The sequence below is a fragment of the Mustelus asterias genome, chromosome 8 (genome assembly GCF_964213995.1).
Source record: "Mustelus asterias chromosome 8, sMusAst1.hap1.1, whole genome shotgun sequence".
NCBI classification, from domain to species: Eukaryota; Metazoa; Chordata; class Chondrichthyes; order Carcharhiniformes; family Triakidae; genus Mustelus; species Mustelus asterias.
Window position 1 is genome coordinate 84344835 of NC_135808.1, and position 18751 is coordinate 84363585.

At 42.2% G+C, this 18751-nt stretch overlaps 1 protein-coding gene across 1 annotated transcript in view; it reads left to right on the forward strand.

The window, feature by feature from the left end:
* The window catches only part of ror1 (receptor tyrosine kinase-like orphan receptor 1), a 332421-nt gene extending 316723 nt beyond the window's left edge, over positions 1 to 15698 (forward strand). Inside the window, exon 10 of the mRNA XM_078219199.1 lies at positions 12520 to 15698. Within this exon, the coding sequence (XP_078075325.1) occupies positions 12520 to 13947 (1428 nt within the window). The 3' untranslated portion in view covers positions 13948 to 15698. The remainder of the gene's footprint in view (positions 1 to 12519) is intronic.
* The last annotated feature ends 3053 nt before the right edge of the window (positions 15699 to 18751 follow it).

Below are 18751 nucleotides of genomic sequence, written 5' to 3' on the forward strand. Positions count from 1 at the left end.
AAACTCTCGGCTATATGTTGTGTCAAATGATGCCTATCACTATCTAAATCAACATAAACTAATGGGAACATATTTTTTTTAAAAAGCACTGTTGTTTATCAGTCAATTAATAGGTTATCTACCATGTTGCTCAGAATTGTAAATACTTGTATGATGTAAGATTTGCAATAAATTAATTAGTATCATTTTCCTCAGTTTAATTGAACACATAGAAGTGCGATGGAATGGATACGTTTGATTAATGAAATTGTTATCCTGATTACCTCAAAAATGACCCTCTATGAGGCAGTGCACTGGCAGTACTCTGCAGTACTGGACAGTACTTGGACAGTACTCTGCAGTATCTTGGAATAATTAGACATTTTGATGGGTTTTTTTTTAAACTTTCTTCCCTCTCTACCTGAAATCACTGACCCCCTGTTGGAATATAGTTTCACGAGTGCTGCCAGTATTTCTGTGTCACCCTGCTGGGCATTCTTCATTCTTGAGCTTTGACAGCAGTTTAACTGCTGAGGGGGACCGTTGCAGCTGGGTGCAAAGCCTGTTCACTCCTAATGTCCAGTCACATGAATTGTCTTGCAGCAATCAGGAATGACAATGCTGACTGATAGCATCTCCGCTCTCTTGAAATGCTAAGGGTCGTATGAAGCACAGGTGCCTTTGCTCCGGCTAAGTTCAATTAACCCTCAAAGCTGATATGTTTCAGCTCTGTATAACTCACTGTCAGTCTGCTCCAAGGAAAGTTGGTGAACTATGTTTATCTATATTTATCATATGCAGCAGTTCTTTGATATGGACGATTGGTTCTTACATAAACAGCTGGTTGCGCGCTGCACTGTCCCCAATTGCTGGCCCACTTGGGAAGGAGTTGTTTGTTTTTAATAAACGCCACCATACAATGCTGTCCTTTAGGCTATGGACTGTGCTGCCTTCCTTGCATTGTTTGATCAGAGTAGGAGCTGGGACTCCTATGCATCAACTGCTGATGCATCTGTACACACACCATTCTAGGTGTGCCAGTGCCTCACTTGCTTCATCCGTGAGCTGCCTCTGGGGAATGGCTGACATGCACTTTACTCGGAATCCAACTTGCACTAGACTTGACCCAGGAATGCTCGATACTGACACTGAATTGTGGAATTGAGAAGGAGTCCCATTTCCCAGTCCCGCCATCCCTCACCTTGATAAGCCTAAAATTCAAAAAAATTCCACTTCTCGGATGGTGATGAAATTGTATGCATAAATAACCAAAACTTTAAAAAGCAAACTACGGCTGACTTTGCCTGACAGAGTTCATCTGAAAAAATTCTAGTATAAAAATATTTACTGGCAGTGTATCATGGAGTACTATTAAAAGTTCAGACAATAGTGCAATTAAGTTGAAATGCAAACAGGATGGGGGAAGTATGCATTCCCAGGTAGGAGGGGGAGCTGCTCTTCCTGTGTGGGCCTGGGTTGTATGCCCAGTTCTGTCTTGCTTGAGATGAAAATCATTCTCACTGTGTGGTCACTCACTCACATGCAAGCAGTTGAGTGTCAGATTAATATTGCTGTGGCATTTTTCCAAAGAAAAATAGTCAGCAAGCAATCTGAAAGGAACTTCTATAAGATGGATCTGATCCTAATGGTTAAGTATTATGTTTCAATAATATAACATGGTTTTAAGCAAGTCTCTGTGTGTTGAGATTTTGGATCAACACTTGTATTATTATGGCTGCAACATAAATCAATTAATCTCTGCCAATATAAATTATCCAGACAACTTTTACTTTTTAAATTTTCTACATGTCATCGCTGATGTGAAAGGGAGTCATCCAATAATGATATCTATGTTGTGCAACCTCACAGGATGTTTGGGTGAATACCCAATTGTATTCTGTGGGTTGCCATACTCATGTGACCTCAGATTACATCATATGTAAATTCAGGTTTTAGGGCAGTCACCATTTTACCCACCACGTGGAACATGGTGTCAGGGGTGTGCAGCCAGATTTTGATAGTTGTACGGGAGCCAGAGAACATCAGAGAATAATTAAAACTATGGTCTGCAAAGTTGTACAGGGCGGCAACAGCTGGTTGAGTCATTATGGCCTTGAATTTTCCAGTATATACTCTGAGGGACATGAAGAGAGGTTTGAGAGGGAATTGGCAATTCTTGCAGTCTCAATGGCAGAATTACGAGATTGCAACTTTGTTTTAGTGATGGCAAAGGAGTGCTACAAGCTCTATTGCACCTTGGATCTCACTGAGGAGCAGAAAAAACGGTCTTATGAAATTTTGGAGGCCTTGAAGACCTGCTTTGAGCCCTCTACTGCTGTTATTTATGAACGCTGTGTGTCTAACACTAGAATTCAGAAAGAGTGGGGGAATATTTTTCATTATGTGACTGCACTGACATGTCTAGCTAAATATTGAGAGTTTTGGCAACTGAAGGATGACCTCATCAGAGATAGGATTGTCTGAGGAACAAGAGAGCCATCTGCTGAGAGAAGAGCAACTTAACTCTCAAGAAAGCTACTAACATGTACAGACGCTCAAGATTGACTGATTATCAACTGAAAAGTATAAATGGGAGAACTGAGGAGATTTTGCACTATGCTGGAAGACAGCCCAAGCCTTCCAAGCACATGTCAATGAAGAAAAGAAAGGAAAGGTTATAGATGGACCAGAGGAAAGATCAAAGCCGGAGTACTGGATGTAAATACTGTGGAGGACTCCACAGGAAGGAAAAGGAATCATGTCCAGTGTAGGGAAAGCAATTAACTGCAAGAAGCTGAACTACTTTGCATGTCAGTTTTTTTTGCTGGAAGAAGAATAGCTAACCTACATAAAGTTGGTTGCTGAAAAGATGCTGAACGATGATTGCAACAAATCACACTAAACCCGAAAACAGGTTGGTGTCTTCAAACCCTGAAGTAAAAAAAAATAGTTTGTTATCATTGAAATGATGACTGCAGAGCATCAAGTTAACGTGAAGTGTCAGATAAACACTGGCACTACATGCAACATCATGAGCTTCACAGACATTGGGGAGTATTTTCCTGTTCCGCCTGTCACAGGAATCATAGCAAGCGAGGGGCAGACTATGGAAAGGTCTGTTGACCTCAGACAGCATTTCACGGTTTTGGGGTGAGTGCGGCTGGAAAATCCCACTCATTACCTCTAAAGAGGTGGAAAAATAGAGATTGAGGTGCATTTGCGCAAGCCATCAAGGAATTGAGTTGAGTGTGAGTAAGGCAAGAGAAGTGCTCGACTGGCCAAACATAAGCAATTAAATCAAGGACTACATGGCCAATGCAGTGCTTGTAATGAACAAGAAACTGAGCAAGCTAAAGAATCGCTCATGACATCCAAACAGACCATGGATGTAGACCTCGTGCCCCTCACTGGAACTGATTAGCTCATCAGAGTGAACTACTATTCAGAGTACTGGGAGCTAGACCAGCTGACAATGACTGCCAGTGAGATTGTAGAGTGCCTGAAAGGCATTGACATTCTGTACATTGTGATGAGTGACAATGGCCCTCAGTTCATTAATGAAAAATTCAGACACTTCAAAATGATTGAAAAATTCACCAAATCATCTCCACACTATCCCCAGCTGAGGCTGCCTGAAAGATTGCCAAAGGGAGCATCAAAAAATCAAGTAGATCCAGCACAGACTGTGTACAAGACAATCTTGAGAATGGAGCTACACACCTACTGGAGGCAGGGAAGGTAGACCAATTCAGTAACTAATGTCATGCTGCATGCAAACAATTCTTCCAATAACTTATAAAAAAACTACAGAGGCCAGAAGTAGTAACAGGAGTGAGTGACAAAATCAAAGTGAAATGACAGAAAGCTGCCAAATCATCTTCAGAGCTGAGAGTTGGCGAGTGCAAACATTCTTAACAAAAGTCAATCCATGTGGCAACTTGGGACTTGTGTAGAGAAGTTGTCACCTCAGTCGTACACAGTGAAAGTGAATGACCAGATCTGTCATCACAGCCACTGACATCCATATGCTGAAGCTGCTCCCTCACAGCAGATCTGATTTTGCCAACCTGGCAAGGAAGTGATTGACCATCAGACCCAGAGATTAACTGTTTCACAACTAATGCAATGGATCAGCAGCAACGATTTCCACAACAGCAACATTCACCACGGTAATGACATTCCCGAGAGCAGCAATGTCATCCCAGATACCAGCAGATATCAGATGAACAGCTAACAACAATTCACATGAGTCCCATAAAAGACCTGAACGCTTTAGGTCTGTGTGTGCATTTGTGTGCAAGGACAGGTGAAATTGGAACAGACTATAGATGTGGAGTAACTTGAAAATGATAGCGCGTGTATTCTTTTTTATGAAAAGGGGGATGTTTGGATAAATAGCTTGCTACACTATGGGTTACCATAGATAGGTGTTATCATATGTAAATAAAGGTTTTGGGGCAGTAGCCATTTTACCCACTACATGGAAAACAGAACAAAGAGCAGACGCTATTATGGATATCGTTATTGATAAGATTCCCTATTTTATAAGATACTGTTTTTTTGTATCTTTGTTTTGGATATTGTGTGTTACCTTTGTTTAACTGAGAAGTGATAGTAATTTCCCTTTCTCCACCTGCACCCCTGCTCCCCCCTGCCACCCCCAAAACCACACAGAAAATTCAGTTATCTGATAGATGTTCAATGCAGCTGCAATTGAGAATTTATGAAGGATTGCTGGTACAAATCAGTGTCAGACAATTACTTGATGCTGCAACTCTAAAATGTGAGAGAGAACACTACCCTTTTTTGGAAGCCAAGCTAGGTAAATTTGTTGCTCATGTTTTCTTCTCCTGAATGCCTTGATTCTTGCTAAGGCACAAGCAGTCTGAGGACTGCTAAGGAACAGCAGTCCATCGTAACTCAATCACAGGATTGCACAACACAGAAACAGGCCACTTGGCTCTTTAAAACTGCAAAATGTTTATCCTCCTGGGCCACCTGGTTTGATTCTACTCTTCACTGACCCAAGTGAGTCTAAACAGTAAGTGAAGAAGTGCTATCCCACCATATGGAGTATCACAGCCAAGTCTGATCATCAAAGCCTGATCTTTGGTCCAATATTTGTAATCTCACTGTCACAAAATATAGTACAAATGTTGACCTATATCCCTGCAATTCTCCTAAAAGATGCCAGAAGTGCTGTTTTTCCACCTGACTGTGAGTGAGTATTCTCAGCACTCTTTCTCTAAGTTTTCTGGTCTAGAAAGGAATTTGGATGCTGAAGTAACACAGGAAAATTTTTCTTTCTTTCCCGCTGCTCTGGGCACATCACAGTCCTTGCTGGAAGAGTATTGCAAGTATTTAATCAAAGAGCATACATCAAAATGCTATTAACTTGACATTGATATTGCATACTTTTTCAAACATTCTGGGATTTGACTTGTGATCACTCCTGATGCTTATTGTTTGGGAGTGAGTTGTATTAACGCATTGCCATCATTAATATCAGTGACCCAGTCATTTCTAATGTGTCTCAATTCAGCTTCCTAACATCAGAAACATGCCATCTTCCAGATGATCCTTCCAATAATATCATAATCGCTCAATACTTAAGTTGAATCATCTTCTCCATTCCAATTCCCATTAGACTTGCCACTCCAACTTGCAATCTTTAACAAGTTATGTTTGTATGTTGACTTTGACATCTCAACTGTTTCCCTTCGCTACTTTACATTATCAGACACATCTGCTGTGGCTACAAATGTCTTTCCTTCACTACACTAAATTCATCAATTGTCTCTTTTGAGCAACTAATAGTAATTATCCATATTTCAAATTTATTGAAATTGTCAAGCAAAATCAAATTGAATATCTCTCTATTGGATAGAAACCATCTGTTTCCCTAATTTGCCATAACAAAACAAATCTGTTTCTCATAATTTTTGTGAATCCTCTTTTTCATCTACTTTCTTCATGTCATTAATTCTTCAGAAGAGAAAGATCGTTATTTTAACCCGCATTTCTCCTCCAACTCTAATCTTAATGATCTTAGCAAAGAATCTCCACTTGTTTCTCCTTCAAACATTAAAGCCAACTTCAAGTTTTTTTTTCCCCTGTCAGGAGTGTCTTTCTTTACTATCTCCAGCCCTATAAGGTCTAATAATTGACTTAACATTGTTCTTAATATGCTTGCCTTGAAATTTATCTTTGTTATTCATAAAACCAAGTTGACTCTGCTTACCTTGAAGTTTACCAAGTGCCCTGATATAATAATCTCTTCCCTGTGATATTTTCTCTATGATGTGGAGATGCCGGCGTTGGACTGGGGTAAACACAGTAAGAAGTCTCACAACATCAGGTAAAGTCCAACAGGTTTATTTGGTAGCACAAGCCACTAGCTTTCAGAGCGCTGCTCCTTCATCAGGTGAGTGGGTGTTCTGTTCACAAACAGGGCATATAAAGACACAAACTCAATTTACAAAATAATGGTTGGAATGCGAGTCTTTACAGGTAATCAAGTCTTAAAGGTACAGACAATGTGAGTGGAGAGAGGGTTAAGCACAGGTTAAAGAGATGTGTATTGTCTCCAGCCAGGACAGTTAGTGAGATTTTGCAAGCCCAGGCAAGTCGTGGGGGTTACACGTAGTGTGACATGAACCCAAGATCCCGGTTGAGGCCGTCCTCGTGTGCGGAGCTTGCTCTCAGTCTCTGCTCAGCGACACTGCGTTGTCGTGTGTCATGTGGCGTGAAGGCTGCCTTGGAGAACGCTTACCCGAAGATCAGAGGTCAAATGCCCGTGACCGCTGAAGTGTTCCCCAACAGGAAGAGAACACCCTTGCCTGGTGATTGTTGAGCGGTGTTCATTCATCCGTTGTCGTAGCGTCTGCATGGTCTCCCCAATGTACCATGCCTTGGGACATCCGCAAACTGCCGGCTCCTAGTGGAGAGGACCTCCACGAAGAAAGGATGTCCCGAGGCATGGTACATTGGGGAGACCATGCAGACGCTACGACAACAGATGAATGAACACTGCTTGACAATCACCAGGCAAGAGTGTTCTTTTCCTGTTGGGGAACACTTCAGCAGTCACAGGCATTCGGCTTCTGATCTTCGGGTGAGCGTTCTCCAAGGCGGCCTTCATGACACACAACAACGCAGAGTCGCTGAGCAGAGACTGATAGCCAAGTTCCGCACACATGAGGACGGCTTCAACCGGGCTGTTGGGTTCATGTCACACTATCTGTAACCCCCACGACTTGCCTGGGCTTGCAAAATCTCACTAACTGTCCTGGCTGGAGACAATACACATCTCTTTAACCTGTGCTTAACCCTCTCTCCACTCACATTGTCTGTACCTTTAAGACTTGATTACCTGTAAAGACTCGCATTCCAACCATTATTTTGTAAATTGAGTTTGTGTCTTTATATGCTCTGTTTGTGAACAGAACTCCCACTTACCTGATGAAGGAGCAGCGCTCCGAAAGCTAGTGGCTTATGCTACCAAATAAACCTGTTGGACTTTAACCTGGTGTTGTGAAACTTCTTGCTATATTTTATCTATGGCAGATGTTACTGCCATAGTGACCTGCTTTCCGTCTTCATCCTTTTTGAATAAAGGAGTTACATTCACTGTTTTTCTACCTCATAGAACCATTCCCAAATCCAGCGAATTTGGAAAAGTAAAGTGAACACATCAACCATCTCACTAGCCACTTTTTTTAAGGCCTCAGGATGAAGTTTATCAGGACCCAGGGACTTGTCAACCCACAGCTCCAACAACTTGCTCAGTACCACTTCTCTGATGAATGTAGTTTTCCAGAGTTCTTCTTTCCCTTCCATTTTCTGATATACAGCTATTTCAGAGATATTACTTGTCCTCTACATTGAAGACCGATGCAAAATACTGGTTCAATTAATCTGCCATCTCTTTATTTTCCATTATTAATTCCCCAGACTCACTTTCTATAGTATCAATATTCACTTTGTTAACTCCTTTCTTTTTTAAGCATCTATCAACATTCTTAGTATCTTTATATTTCTAGCTAGCTTTCCCTCATACTTTAATATTCCCTCTTTATTAATTTTTTAGTCATGCTCTGATTTTTTTAAAGATTCTGTCCAATCTTCTGACCTGCCATCCATCTTTGCATAATTATGTGCTTATTCTTTAAGTTTGATACTATTTTTAACTTTTTAAAGTTTAAGGATCCTGCCTTAGAATTTTTCTTTCTCTGTGGAATATATTTATTGTATGTATTCTGAAATATCACTTCAAATGCCACTGCATCTCTATTGCCCTATCCTTTAACCTTACTTGCTAGTTCACTTTAACTGGCCATGCTTTCATGCCCTCATTGTTGCCCTTACTTAAACTTAAAGTACTAGTCTTAGACCCACTCTGCTCTCCCTCAAACTGAATGTAAAACTCAATCATATTATGATCACTACTATTAAGGATGCCTTCACTGTGAGGTCATTAATTAATCCCATCTCATTGCACAATAGCAGGTCTGGTATAGCCTGCTCTCTGGTTGGTGCCAGACGTGCTAAAAAAGGATGCTGGAAACATTCTATGAATTCCTCATCTAGGCTACCTTTGCCCATCTGATTTTTTGTTGTTTATTCATCATTCCCTCAGAATTCTCAAAAATTCTTCATATGGCCTCAGATCAAACCTCTGACCTAGCTAGCAGCTGTCTAGTTTTCTCTTAGATTAGTCGATATGTATTGTTGACTGACTTTTTTTTCCATTAACTTAGGACATCATCAGTGCTGTTTCTCATCTTTCCCATTATTCCTTCTTCATCCTGCCTTCATTCACTAATGAACTTCATTCACTTTTTTCACATAATTCCATGTTACATCAATTTGTTTTTAGGTCATTTGCCCTCAGCTCTCAAAACTTCCTGACATCTCAAAACATAATGGGCGGAATTTTCCTGTCCCACCCACCTTGGGAATCGTAGTGAGCAGGACAGGACCATGCAAAGGTCCGTTGACCTCAGGTGGGATTTTCCGGTCTTGGGGCGAGGGCAGCTGGAAAATCCCACCCAATGTCTGAATCACTACATCTTGATTTCCTTAGTCCCCTGAAATAGAAAAATTAAAGTCTTGTTTCTTTCAGTGGTTCAAAAGCAATTTTGTGTTGCCCATTAGTCTAACCAGCAGCAGTCACCTCTTCCCCTTGATGGATCCACACTTCATCTGTCAACAATAGTGGATTCACCTTTTCTGATTTCAAATAGAATTCCCACCTCCTGAACTGTTAAAGCTACCTCCAAGAACCATGGCTTCATGCTTCCTTCCAGACACTTTCTTTTGCACTAACACCTCTTAACTCATTATAAAGTTCAGGCCTGACCCAAGACTTGAATATTACTTCCATATCTGAGATTGTTTTACACCTGCCTCACATGTGGATGAAAAACTTGTCATTGTCATTGACAATGCTTCTCTCATCCAAAGCCTTCAATGTTTCCCTCCATTGCCACATTCTATTTATCTTTTATTTATAGAATTGTGGTCAGTGCTCCTCTGAACTTTAAGGGAAAAGCAAAATACTGCGGATGCTGGAATCTGAAACAAAAACAGAAAATGCTGGAAAATCTCAGCAAGTGTGACAGCATCTGTGGAGAGAGAGTAGAGCCAACGTTTCGAGTCTGGATGACCCTTCGTCAGAGCTTCTTCCGCTCTGACGAAGGGTCATCCACACTCAAAACATTGGCTCTATTCTCTCTCCACAGATGCTGTCAGGCCTGCTGAGATTTTCCAACTTTTGGATTATAGGCAGGCTTTTGGCAATTTCTGCTCCAAGCACATGAGTCCTTATTGGTATGCTTCCAGCTGTGATCAGCATACTACCCGTTAGAACTGAGGTTGACACCTTCCTGGTCTGTTTGAGCAAAGTGGGCCTCATCTATCAGTGGAGCCACCGAGGGACCTGGCATGGTTGGCGGGGGGGGGGGGGGTTGTTGTTGAGAACCACCAGCCTGCCCTGTTTTCCGACCGCCCGACTGTGGCCAGAGAGGGGAGAAAGGTAAACCTGGGGGAGAGGAAGCCCAAGTTGTCCTTGAACCGTAAGAAAAAAAAACACGTTCCGACATTAGCTTTATCTGGTATATCTAATATTGACCTTGGTTATAAACCCATGGACTTCGCTTGTCAAAAGTTGTTTTTGTTTTACATTCTTATTATTGGAGACTGTTACTGTTACACCCTCCTCCATAAGTGTTAAATAACTCTACTCTCAAAATGTTGGAATGAGATTGATCTGTAATTTTTTTGGAACTTTTTTTCTACTCTTTCCCCTAAAGACTTGAATCGTACCAGGAAATGGTTCCTTGGCACCGCTGCTATCTCACTCAAACCTCACGTTAACAGTCAATAGAAACACAAAGGCATATCAACAAGCTAAACCTGAACCTCTGCTCACCCAGTAATAGGATGCTTTCCAGTAGAAACAACTGAATCACGAACAGTCATTTGGACTGATTCCTGCCCTCCACCCCCCCTCCCCACCCCACCCCCCGCCATCCCCCTGCCTTCTGTCTCGCTGTAAAGTGCAGAAGGTAATTGTATCTTCTGACAGTTGCTGCAGCTGAAATCTGCTAACTCAGCGCACACACTGCGAGTGAAGTCTAAGCTCCTTCCTGGTCTTTTGGTTTCAGCTTTATGCCACTTCTTGCACTCACCTACAGGACTCAGGATTAGCTGTTCAGATGCATTATTTTATCTGTGTTAGGTAAGAGCGAAGAAAAGGGGTTTTTTCATTCATTACAGTCATGCATGGGAATATATTTTATATTTCAATATTTAAAAAAGACAATTTAGGAAGGTCCATGGAACAAAAAAAAACACAAAGAGCATGGTCTCTTTAATTGTTTCTTCTTTTGAAAGATGGTAAATGAAACCCAGACTCGCCTGGTACTTAACATAAGTGGTTTTTTCAGAAAGAGGGAAAGAAAATGCGGAAATCTGGCATGTCTGGAGTCAGTTGTTTTTCTTCCACTGGGTTCAGTTTATCTTGGCTGGAAACCGAGCGTGTATCTTACATTTGCTATACAGTTTGATCGGCTGGGTACAAGACCAGTCTGTCAAACAAAAACAAGCAGATTTATAGCCTCCTGTCGTGTTGTAAGCTGTCCTGAATCTCCAAAGTTATGGCTCCTCTTTTCTCTTTTGATAGTCATCCAGTATTGGTGCGAAGAGACAAAAATAAAATCCACCAGGAGTCATGCAGAGGTCAATTTTCTTTTATTACTCGGTATATAATATAGTGTATGTCAGCTTAAAACAATCTTGCCCTTGAGGATTTGCTCTTAATACAGACCATCTGTGCATTTATAATGAAACTTTATTTCCTGCCATCGCCATGCAATGCATGGGTTAGTTTTTCAAATCTGTTGCAGCTTTGGAAGGATTTTAATGGTGTTTATTAAGTAGTAGAGTATGCAGTGTATTCTAAAGCAAGATCCTGAATTATGAGGTGCTGTAAGAAGCACAGAATGTGTTTTTCATTTTAACAAAAATAATCTATTACAAGTTAGTTTTATGTAGGCTATTTTGGAAAAACCGGCACACAGTCACAAGAGAGGTTAACGCCTGTGCTTGCTTTTTTTTTTCCTGATGGTATGGCATTCCTGAGTAAAACGTCAGCTTCATAAGGGTAAATTTCCAACTGCGCACTCCTGGCGGAGCGTCTTAACCTGCCAAGAGTGCAGATCAGGAAATTGTCTCCAATTTTCCTTCTGTTTATTTAAATGAATGGAAAATTGTGTGCTGTTCATGTCCTTTTCCTGAGATGAGAAAATGTAACTTCCGAAGTTTTCAATATAAATCAGAATTTTTGTTTTAACAAACACAACAATTCTTGATGGCTGAGCTGTCAAGGATGGAATAATGTGGGTTTGTTTTTCTTTTAACCTCATGTTTAAAGTTTAACATAGCCATTGCAGCCTCCTTTGCTGGCTCAGTAGACATAGATATTACCTGGTGTTAAATTGTGTTATACAGACTAGCAAGGCCTTTGGAGGCCGGCAGCCTCTGCTGATCTTTATCTGGGGTTGTCTTAGGGCCTCTGGTCCAAGGAAAGGAAAATTGAAGCAAGTTTTCCAACTTTTGACTGCTATTCAGTGACTCTGCTTGCAGATGTTACCATAGGCATCAGCGGAGGGCAGCTTTAGGCTCTGCAATGCAGTATCGTGGTGACACAATCTGTTCGGATTTACAAATGGCTACTTGGCAAGATATCAGTTTGGCTGCATCCAAAATGAATGGGAAAGGAAGGGAGACAATTAGAGCATGATGGGGGAGATATTTGTTGCAAACTTTAATATTATTTAAGGTGAAATTTCTCATTTTTTATAGCTGTATGCATACTTTGAAACAAACTGCTCATTAAATAATTTACCACAATACATGAGAATTTATTTTACAATCATAATATCGTTATATCAATGAAATGATTCATATATTTTATTTCAAGTTATATTTTACTTTATTGACCCCATAATTTAAAAGTTCTGTTTTTCTTTCATCCAGCAGTGTAAAGCTAAGGAGCTGCCTCTTTCTGCTGTTCGCTTTATGGAAGAATTAGGAGAATGTGCCTTTGGAAAAATCTACAAAGGTCATCTTTACCTACCAGGGATGGATCATGCCCAACTCGTTGCTATAAAAACCCTGAAGGACTTCAGTAACCCCCAGCTGTGGGCAGAGTTCCAGCAGGAGGCATCTCTGATGTCAGAGCTGCACCATCCCAATGTTGTTTGCCTCCTTGGGGTGGTGACACAGGAACAGCCAGTGTGCATGCTCTTTGAGTACATGAACCATGGTGATCTTCATGAATTTCTCATCATGAGATCACCCCATTCCGACGTCGGATGCAGCAGTGATGAAGATGGAACTGTCAAATCGAGCCTGGACCACGCAGACTTTTTGCACATCTCCATACAGATAGCAGCAGGAATGGAATACCTATCAAGCCATTTTTTTGTTCACAAAGACCTGGCAGCACGAAACATCATTATTGGAGAACAACTGAGAGTGAAGATATCTGATCTTGGTCTTTCAAGAGAGATCTATGCAGCTGATTATTACAGGGTGCAAAATAAGTCCCTCCTCCCAATTCGCTGGATGCCTCCTGAAGCGATACTGTTTGGAAAGTTTTCCAGTGACTCAGATATTTGGTCTTTTGGAGTGGTTTTATGGGAGATTTTTAGTTTTGGACTGCAACCATATTATGGATTTTCTAATCAAGAAGTAATAGAAATGATACGGAAGAGGCAGTTACTCCCATGCCCAGAAGATTGCCCTCCTAGAATGTATGATTTAATGACAGAAACCTGGCATGATATTCCAGCCAGAAGACCACGATTTAAGGATATTCATGTTAGGCTGAGGTCCTGGGAAGGGCTATCAAGTCATACCAGTTCTACAACACCATCTGGAGGGAATGCCACAACCCAGACGACATCTCTTAGTGCAAGTCCGGTTAGTAATCTCAGTAACCCAAGGTATCCTATACACATATATCAAGCACAGGGCCTACCCCAGGCCCAAATCGGAGGCATAATTGGTCCATCAATAGCCCAGCATCAGAGATTCATCCAAGTTAACAGTTATCCTGTACCTGCAGGGTATGCTGCCTACCCAGCTACCCATTATCAACAAGGGCCACCAAGAATGATTCCACATGGTCCACCACCAAAGAGCCGGTCACCCAGTAGCGGGAGTGGATCAACAAGCACTGGTCATGTGACAAGCTTGCCTTCCTCGGGATCAAATCATGATGCAAACACTCCATTGCTATCTCATCATCTATCCATGTCAAGTCATCCTAGTGGAACTAGCGTGCCAATCTTTGCACATCTGTCCCATAAAACAATGCAACTTGATCCAATACAGACAACACTACTGGGGGACAGTGATGGCCAGTTGGCAAATGAATCTGTTATTAGAGCAGAATTGTAATATATATATATATATATATATATATTCTTAGAACTTGTTTAAACAGTTTTTATAATTGAGTATAATCTAATTTTAGAAAGAAAATAGGGAATGAAAAGAAGACTTATATACACGACAACACATAAGTGAAGCTTTGATGCGATCTGTCAGCCACCTACCATCCTGATCCCGACCAAACTGTGAATGGGTTTTCTGCGCCATTGCAGCAAGCATTTTTTCCTCTTATTTTCTGCCTTCTTATCCCAAAGGTGCTAAATTTTTCTGGGCTGTGCATCACAGACACCGACAGCCTTCCAGTGGCTCTTTTAAGTGGCCACTCATCATGGGTATGCCTGCGCCCTGTGTCAGTGGGCTGTTTGACAATTGAGGAGATCATCACACTGTGGTATATGTCCTCAAGTGATGTTCACACGCATGCACACACATACACACTCACACAAACACTGAATGGTGATCAGAGCAAGTACCACGATTACTATTTGTTTCCTCTCTTGCTGAGCTGAGAGCAGTTGTAGTGTCCCAGCTGTAGGCCTAGACGAGAATAGAAAAGGAGCTTCAGGTCCTTAAATACTGGATAGTGCCTTTTCCCATTAGATCATTGAGAGAACTACACTGATTTTTTTTTTAATTAATGATCTTTTTCAGATATTTGTTGTTCCACAAGAAGAATCATCACATAACCATAAAAGTATGTGGTTTGGTGAAAGAAGTTACATCCCCGCAACAGGTGATATTTCATGGGAAAGCCTAAATTTCTAACAAAGTGCAAGAACAAATAAAATTATGCAGACTTTCTCTGCAGTCAACGCTTACGACAATAATTCCTTTTGGAAGCAGGACTCTGAACTGCACAGTTGTTTAAGCTTTCTTTTACCAAAACTAAATTGGACTCTTATGAAATGCACAGGTTCTGGTAAAAAAAACAAATGGTAACATGGTAAAGGACTACGAGTGTAACATATATCTAGTTTAAGATGCATTTTAAATTAGAATTTTAAATTTATATAAATAGCAAGTTTAAATTTCACTTATATTTGTTGCTATGCAACTATTTAATATAAATTGGTCCAAAATGCAAGCTTTGAGATGACAATCAACTTTTCTTATTGGGGAGATATCTTTGTGTTGAGCAGTTCGACTTGCTGAATGAACCGAGGGAGTAGAGGGATTGTGAGTGCTTTCCTTCAGGTAGTACAGTACTGAATTTGATGCTGAAGGGAGGGTATGTGAGAGAATATTGCAGCCTTTCATAAAACACGTTGAGGGAAATTTGTCCTTAATCTCACGTATCTAAACATCTGGCTAAAAGCATGATCCAGATGAACATCGACTTGTTCCATTATGAAGAACTGGACACTTTTTTTATGTTGCTTGAGTAAGTGAGCTGCCATTCGCGCAGCCACTAAGGATGTATAATTTTTTTTTTAGAATGGAAACATGACTAGACTAGCAATTCCAACTCGCAGTTCCATTTGTCCTTCTGGCAGATGTTTTCATTTTCAAAACCACTTCCTACAAATAATTTGTGATGAGGTGTGCTTTATTCTTGTTTTAATTTTGAATATTTGTTGTATGTATATTTTACTCGGACACAGCCTTATTGATATGTTTGTGACCAGAAAGCAGATATCAATGGAATGGCTCATACTCAATGTGGTTATTATTGTAACAGGACTTATTTCTCCACAAATGTTTTTGCACAAATGTTTTTTTTTAACTGTTTTGTATGAAGAATTTCAAATACATCCCTGCATTGTATCCTTGGTGTATTTTACTGCTGCATTAACACTAGTGACATGATTAGTAGAATTTTTTTGTTTCATTGCAACTCGTAACCTGATGAATGCTATGCTTAAAATGGGAACTTCTTTGAAGTCTGAGGGAGCAACTGAACTCTTATGTTGCTGAATCATACCCGCCTGGAAAGGCACTGGTTCAATCCCAAATCTATGTAAGAAACTAGAGAAAACAGGGCAATCTTATCATTGCACCTGGCCGGCTGATTGGTGGTGCGAGCCGGAAAGATCGCGTGAGAGACGGAAAATCAGGTTCATGCCCGATTTCTCACCTCTCGCGATCTTACCGGCATCGGATATCCAGCACGATCAGCCTCGCGCTGGGAATGGGCGAGAGGCTGAATAATTTATTTAAATATATTTAAATGTTATTTTGCATAGATTTAACAAGCCCGGAACCAGTTATGATGGCCTCGCCAGTAGAACTGGAGGCAATTGAGGCCCCCCAGGGAGGTCAAGGGCAAGGGAGGGTTGCCCCTTGGGCAGTGCCAGGCCAGGCAGTACCAAAGAGAGTGGGGCTGGGAGGTGGGGCCAGACCAGGAACTGCCCGGTTATTGGTGCAAGGGGGGGGGGGTGATACTGTACATTGGGGGTGGGGGGGGGGGGGTGGAATGGGGAACCGCTGCGCACTCTGCATCAGGAATTGGTGGGGTGGAGGGAGAGGGATGGTGAGGGCATCAGGCCTGCAATCACGAGGGGGGGGGGGGGGCGTGCTGGGCAGACAGCCAATCACGGGGGGTGTGGGGCAGAAGGAGGAGGGAGGGAGGGCTCGGTTTGGGTGGGCAGGGGGGTTGCAGGGTCAATCAGTCCAGACTGGTGTTGGGGGCGGGGGTGGGGGGGCAGTCGCGATAGGCCACGAGCCCACACGATTGCTGGGGGGTTGCTTTGTTTAATAAGGGAGGCTGGTTGAAAGAGGCAGAGGCTGAGTGACAGGTGTCTGCTGCTAGAGACCTGTAAGAAGTCTCACAACACCAGGTTAAAGTCCAACAGGTTTATTTGGTAGCAAATACCATAAGCTTTCGGAGCGCTGCCCCTTCGTCAGATGGAGTGGTCTCTGTTCTCCAACAGTGCACACAGACACAGAAATCAAGTTACAGAATACTAATTAGAATGCAAATCTCTACAGCCAGCCAGGTCTTAAAAGGTACAGATAATGTGGTTGGAGGGAACATTAAACACAGGTTAAAGAGATGTGTATTGTCTCCAGACAGAACAGCTGGTGAGATTATGCAAGACCAGGGGCGAGCTGTGGGGGTTACTGATAATGTGACATAAATCCAACATCCCGGTTTAGGCCGTCCTCATGTGTGCGGAACTTGGCTATCAGTTTCTGCTCAGCGACTCTGCGCTGTCATGTGTCGTGAAGGCCGCCTTGGAGAACGCTTACCGGCAGATCCAAGGCTGAATGCCCGTGACTGCTGAAGTGCTCCCCCACAGGAAGAGAACAGTCTTGCCTGGTGATTGTCGAGCGGTGTTCATTCATCCGTTGTCATAGTGTCTGCATGGTTTCCCCAATGTACCATGCCTCGGGACATCCTTTCCTGCAGCGTATCAGGTAGACAACGTTGGCCGAGTTGCAAGAGTATGTACCATGTACCTGGTAGATGGTGTTCTCACGTGAGATGATGGCATCCGTGTCGATGATCCGGCACGTCTTGCAGAGGTTGCTGTGGCAGGGTTGTGTGGTGTCATGGTCACTGTTCTCCTGAAGGCTGGGTAGTTTGCTGCAGACAATGGTCTGTTTGCGGTTGCGTGGTTGTTTGAAGGCAAGAAGTGGGGGTGTGGGGGTGGCCTTGGCGAGATGTTCGTCTTCATCAATGACATGTTGAAGGCTCCGGAGGAGATGCCGTAGCTTCTCCGCTCCGGGGAAGTACTGGACGACGAAGGGTACTCTGTCCGCCGTGTCCCGTGTTTGTCTTCTGAGGAGGTCGGTGCGGTTTTTCGCTGTGGCGTGTCGGAACCTGCACATGCCCAATGGCGCCCTCTGCTGCTCTCAGCCAGCGTCTGGGTGACTTAAGCCCCACCCCTTCCCTCTGCAGGCGAGAAACTGTTTCTGCTGTTTTTCTCATGCATTGAGTGCATAAGATAGCAGACTTAAACTCACCCAAAATACAGCTCTGAAACTCTCCTGTTTTCACGCCAGTCCTGGACTTGGAATCTTTTTGGTAAAATTGCCCCCATCTTCTCCACCAGCAGGCTGGTTAGAAAGTGGACTTCTCCACCACAGATCTTGCTGAAATAGAGTCCGTAAATTTCTTTAAAAATGAATTAGCCATATGCAGATTATAAGTATTAAAGGGTATGGGGAGTGAGCAGGAGAGTAGGGTTGAACCAAGTGGCTTTTCCAAGTGGAAAAAGAAAAGCCACTGGCTCAGATAAGCTGAATGACCTGCTCCTGTGCTGTAACATTTTATGATGATGATTTGTTAGAATTGGCTTTAGGGTTCTTGGACAAGGAGAAAAGTTAGCCTTATTCTCCATTCCCTGTTCATAACTTAATGTTTGAAAAATCCATACTTTGTGCAGTCCTTGGCTATGTTAGCTTGCTAATATCTACTGTCTGAGAATTACATATGAAGAATAACCAGAGATGGTTACTGACACCTATGGTCCTTTACCCATTGTGAATGTGTACCCCTGTCTGCCTTCAGGGCAGAAGAGAGAAGGGTAAAAAAGTTTTGCTTGCAGCAAATCATAATCGTTGTCCCACACTTCCTCATTAGAGGAATAACTGAAGCCATTAGAAAGCTGAGTTAACCAGGACAGAGACAATTGGTGCAACAACCATTTATAAAACATATTTAACATAGAAAGAAAAATGTCCTGGGGAGGTGGCAGTTGTATACTTAGAAAAAAATGAATACTGAGCTGAAGAAGGATATTTTGGGGAGGGATGATTAAACTCTGATTAGAGAGATGGGTTTCAAAAATCATAGAATCCCTACAGTGCAGAAGGAAGCCGTTCAGTCCAACAAGACTGCACCAGCAACAATCTCACCCAGGCCCTA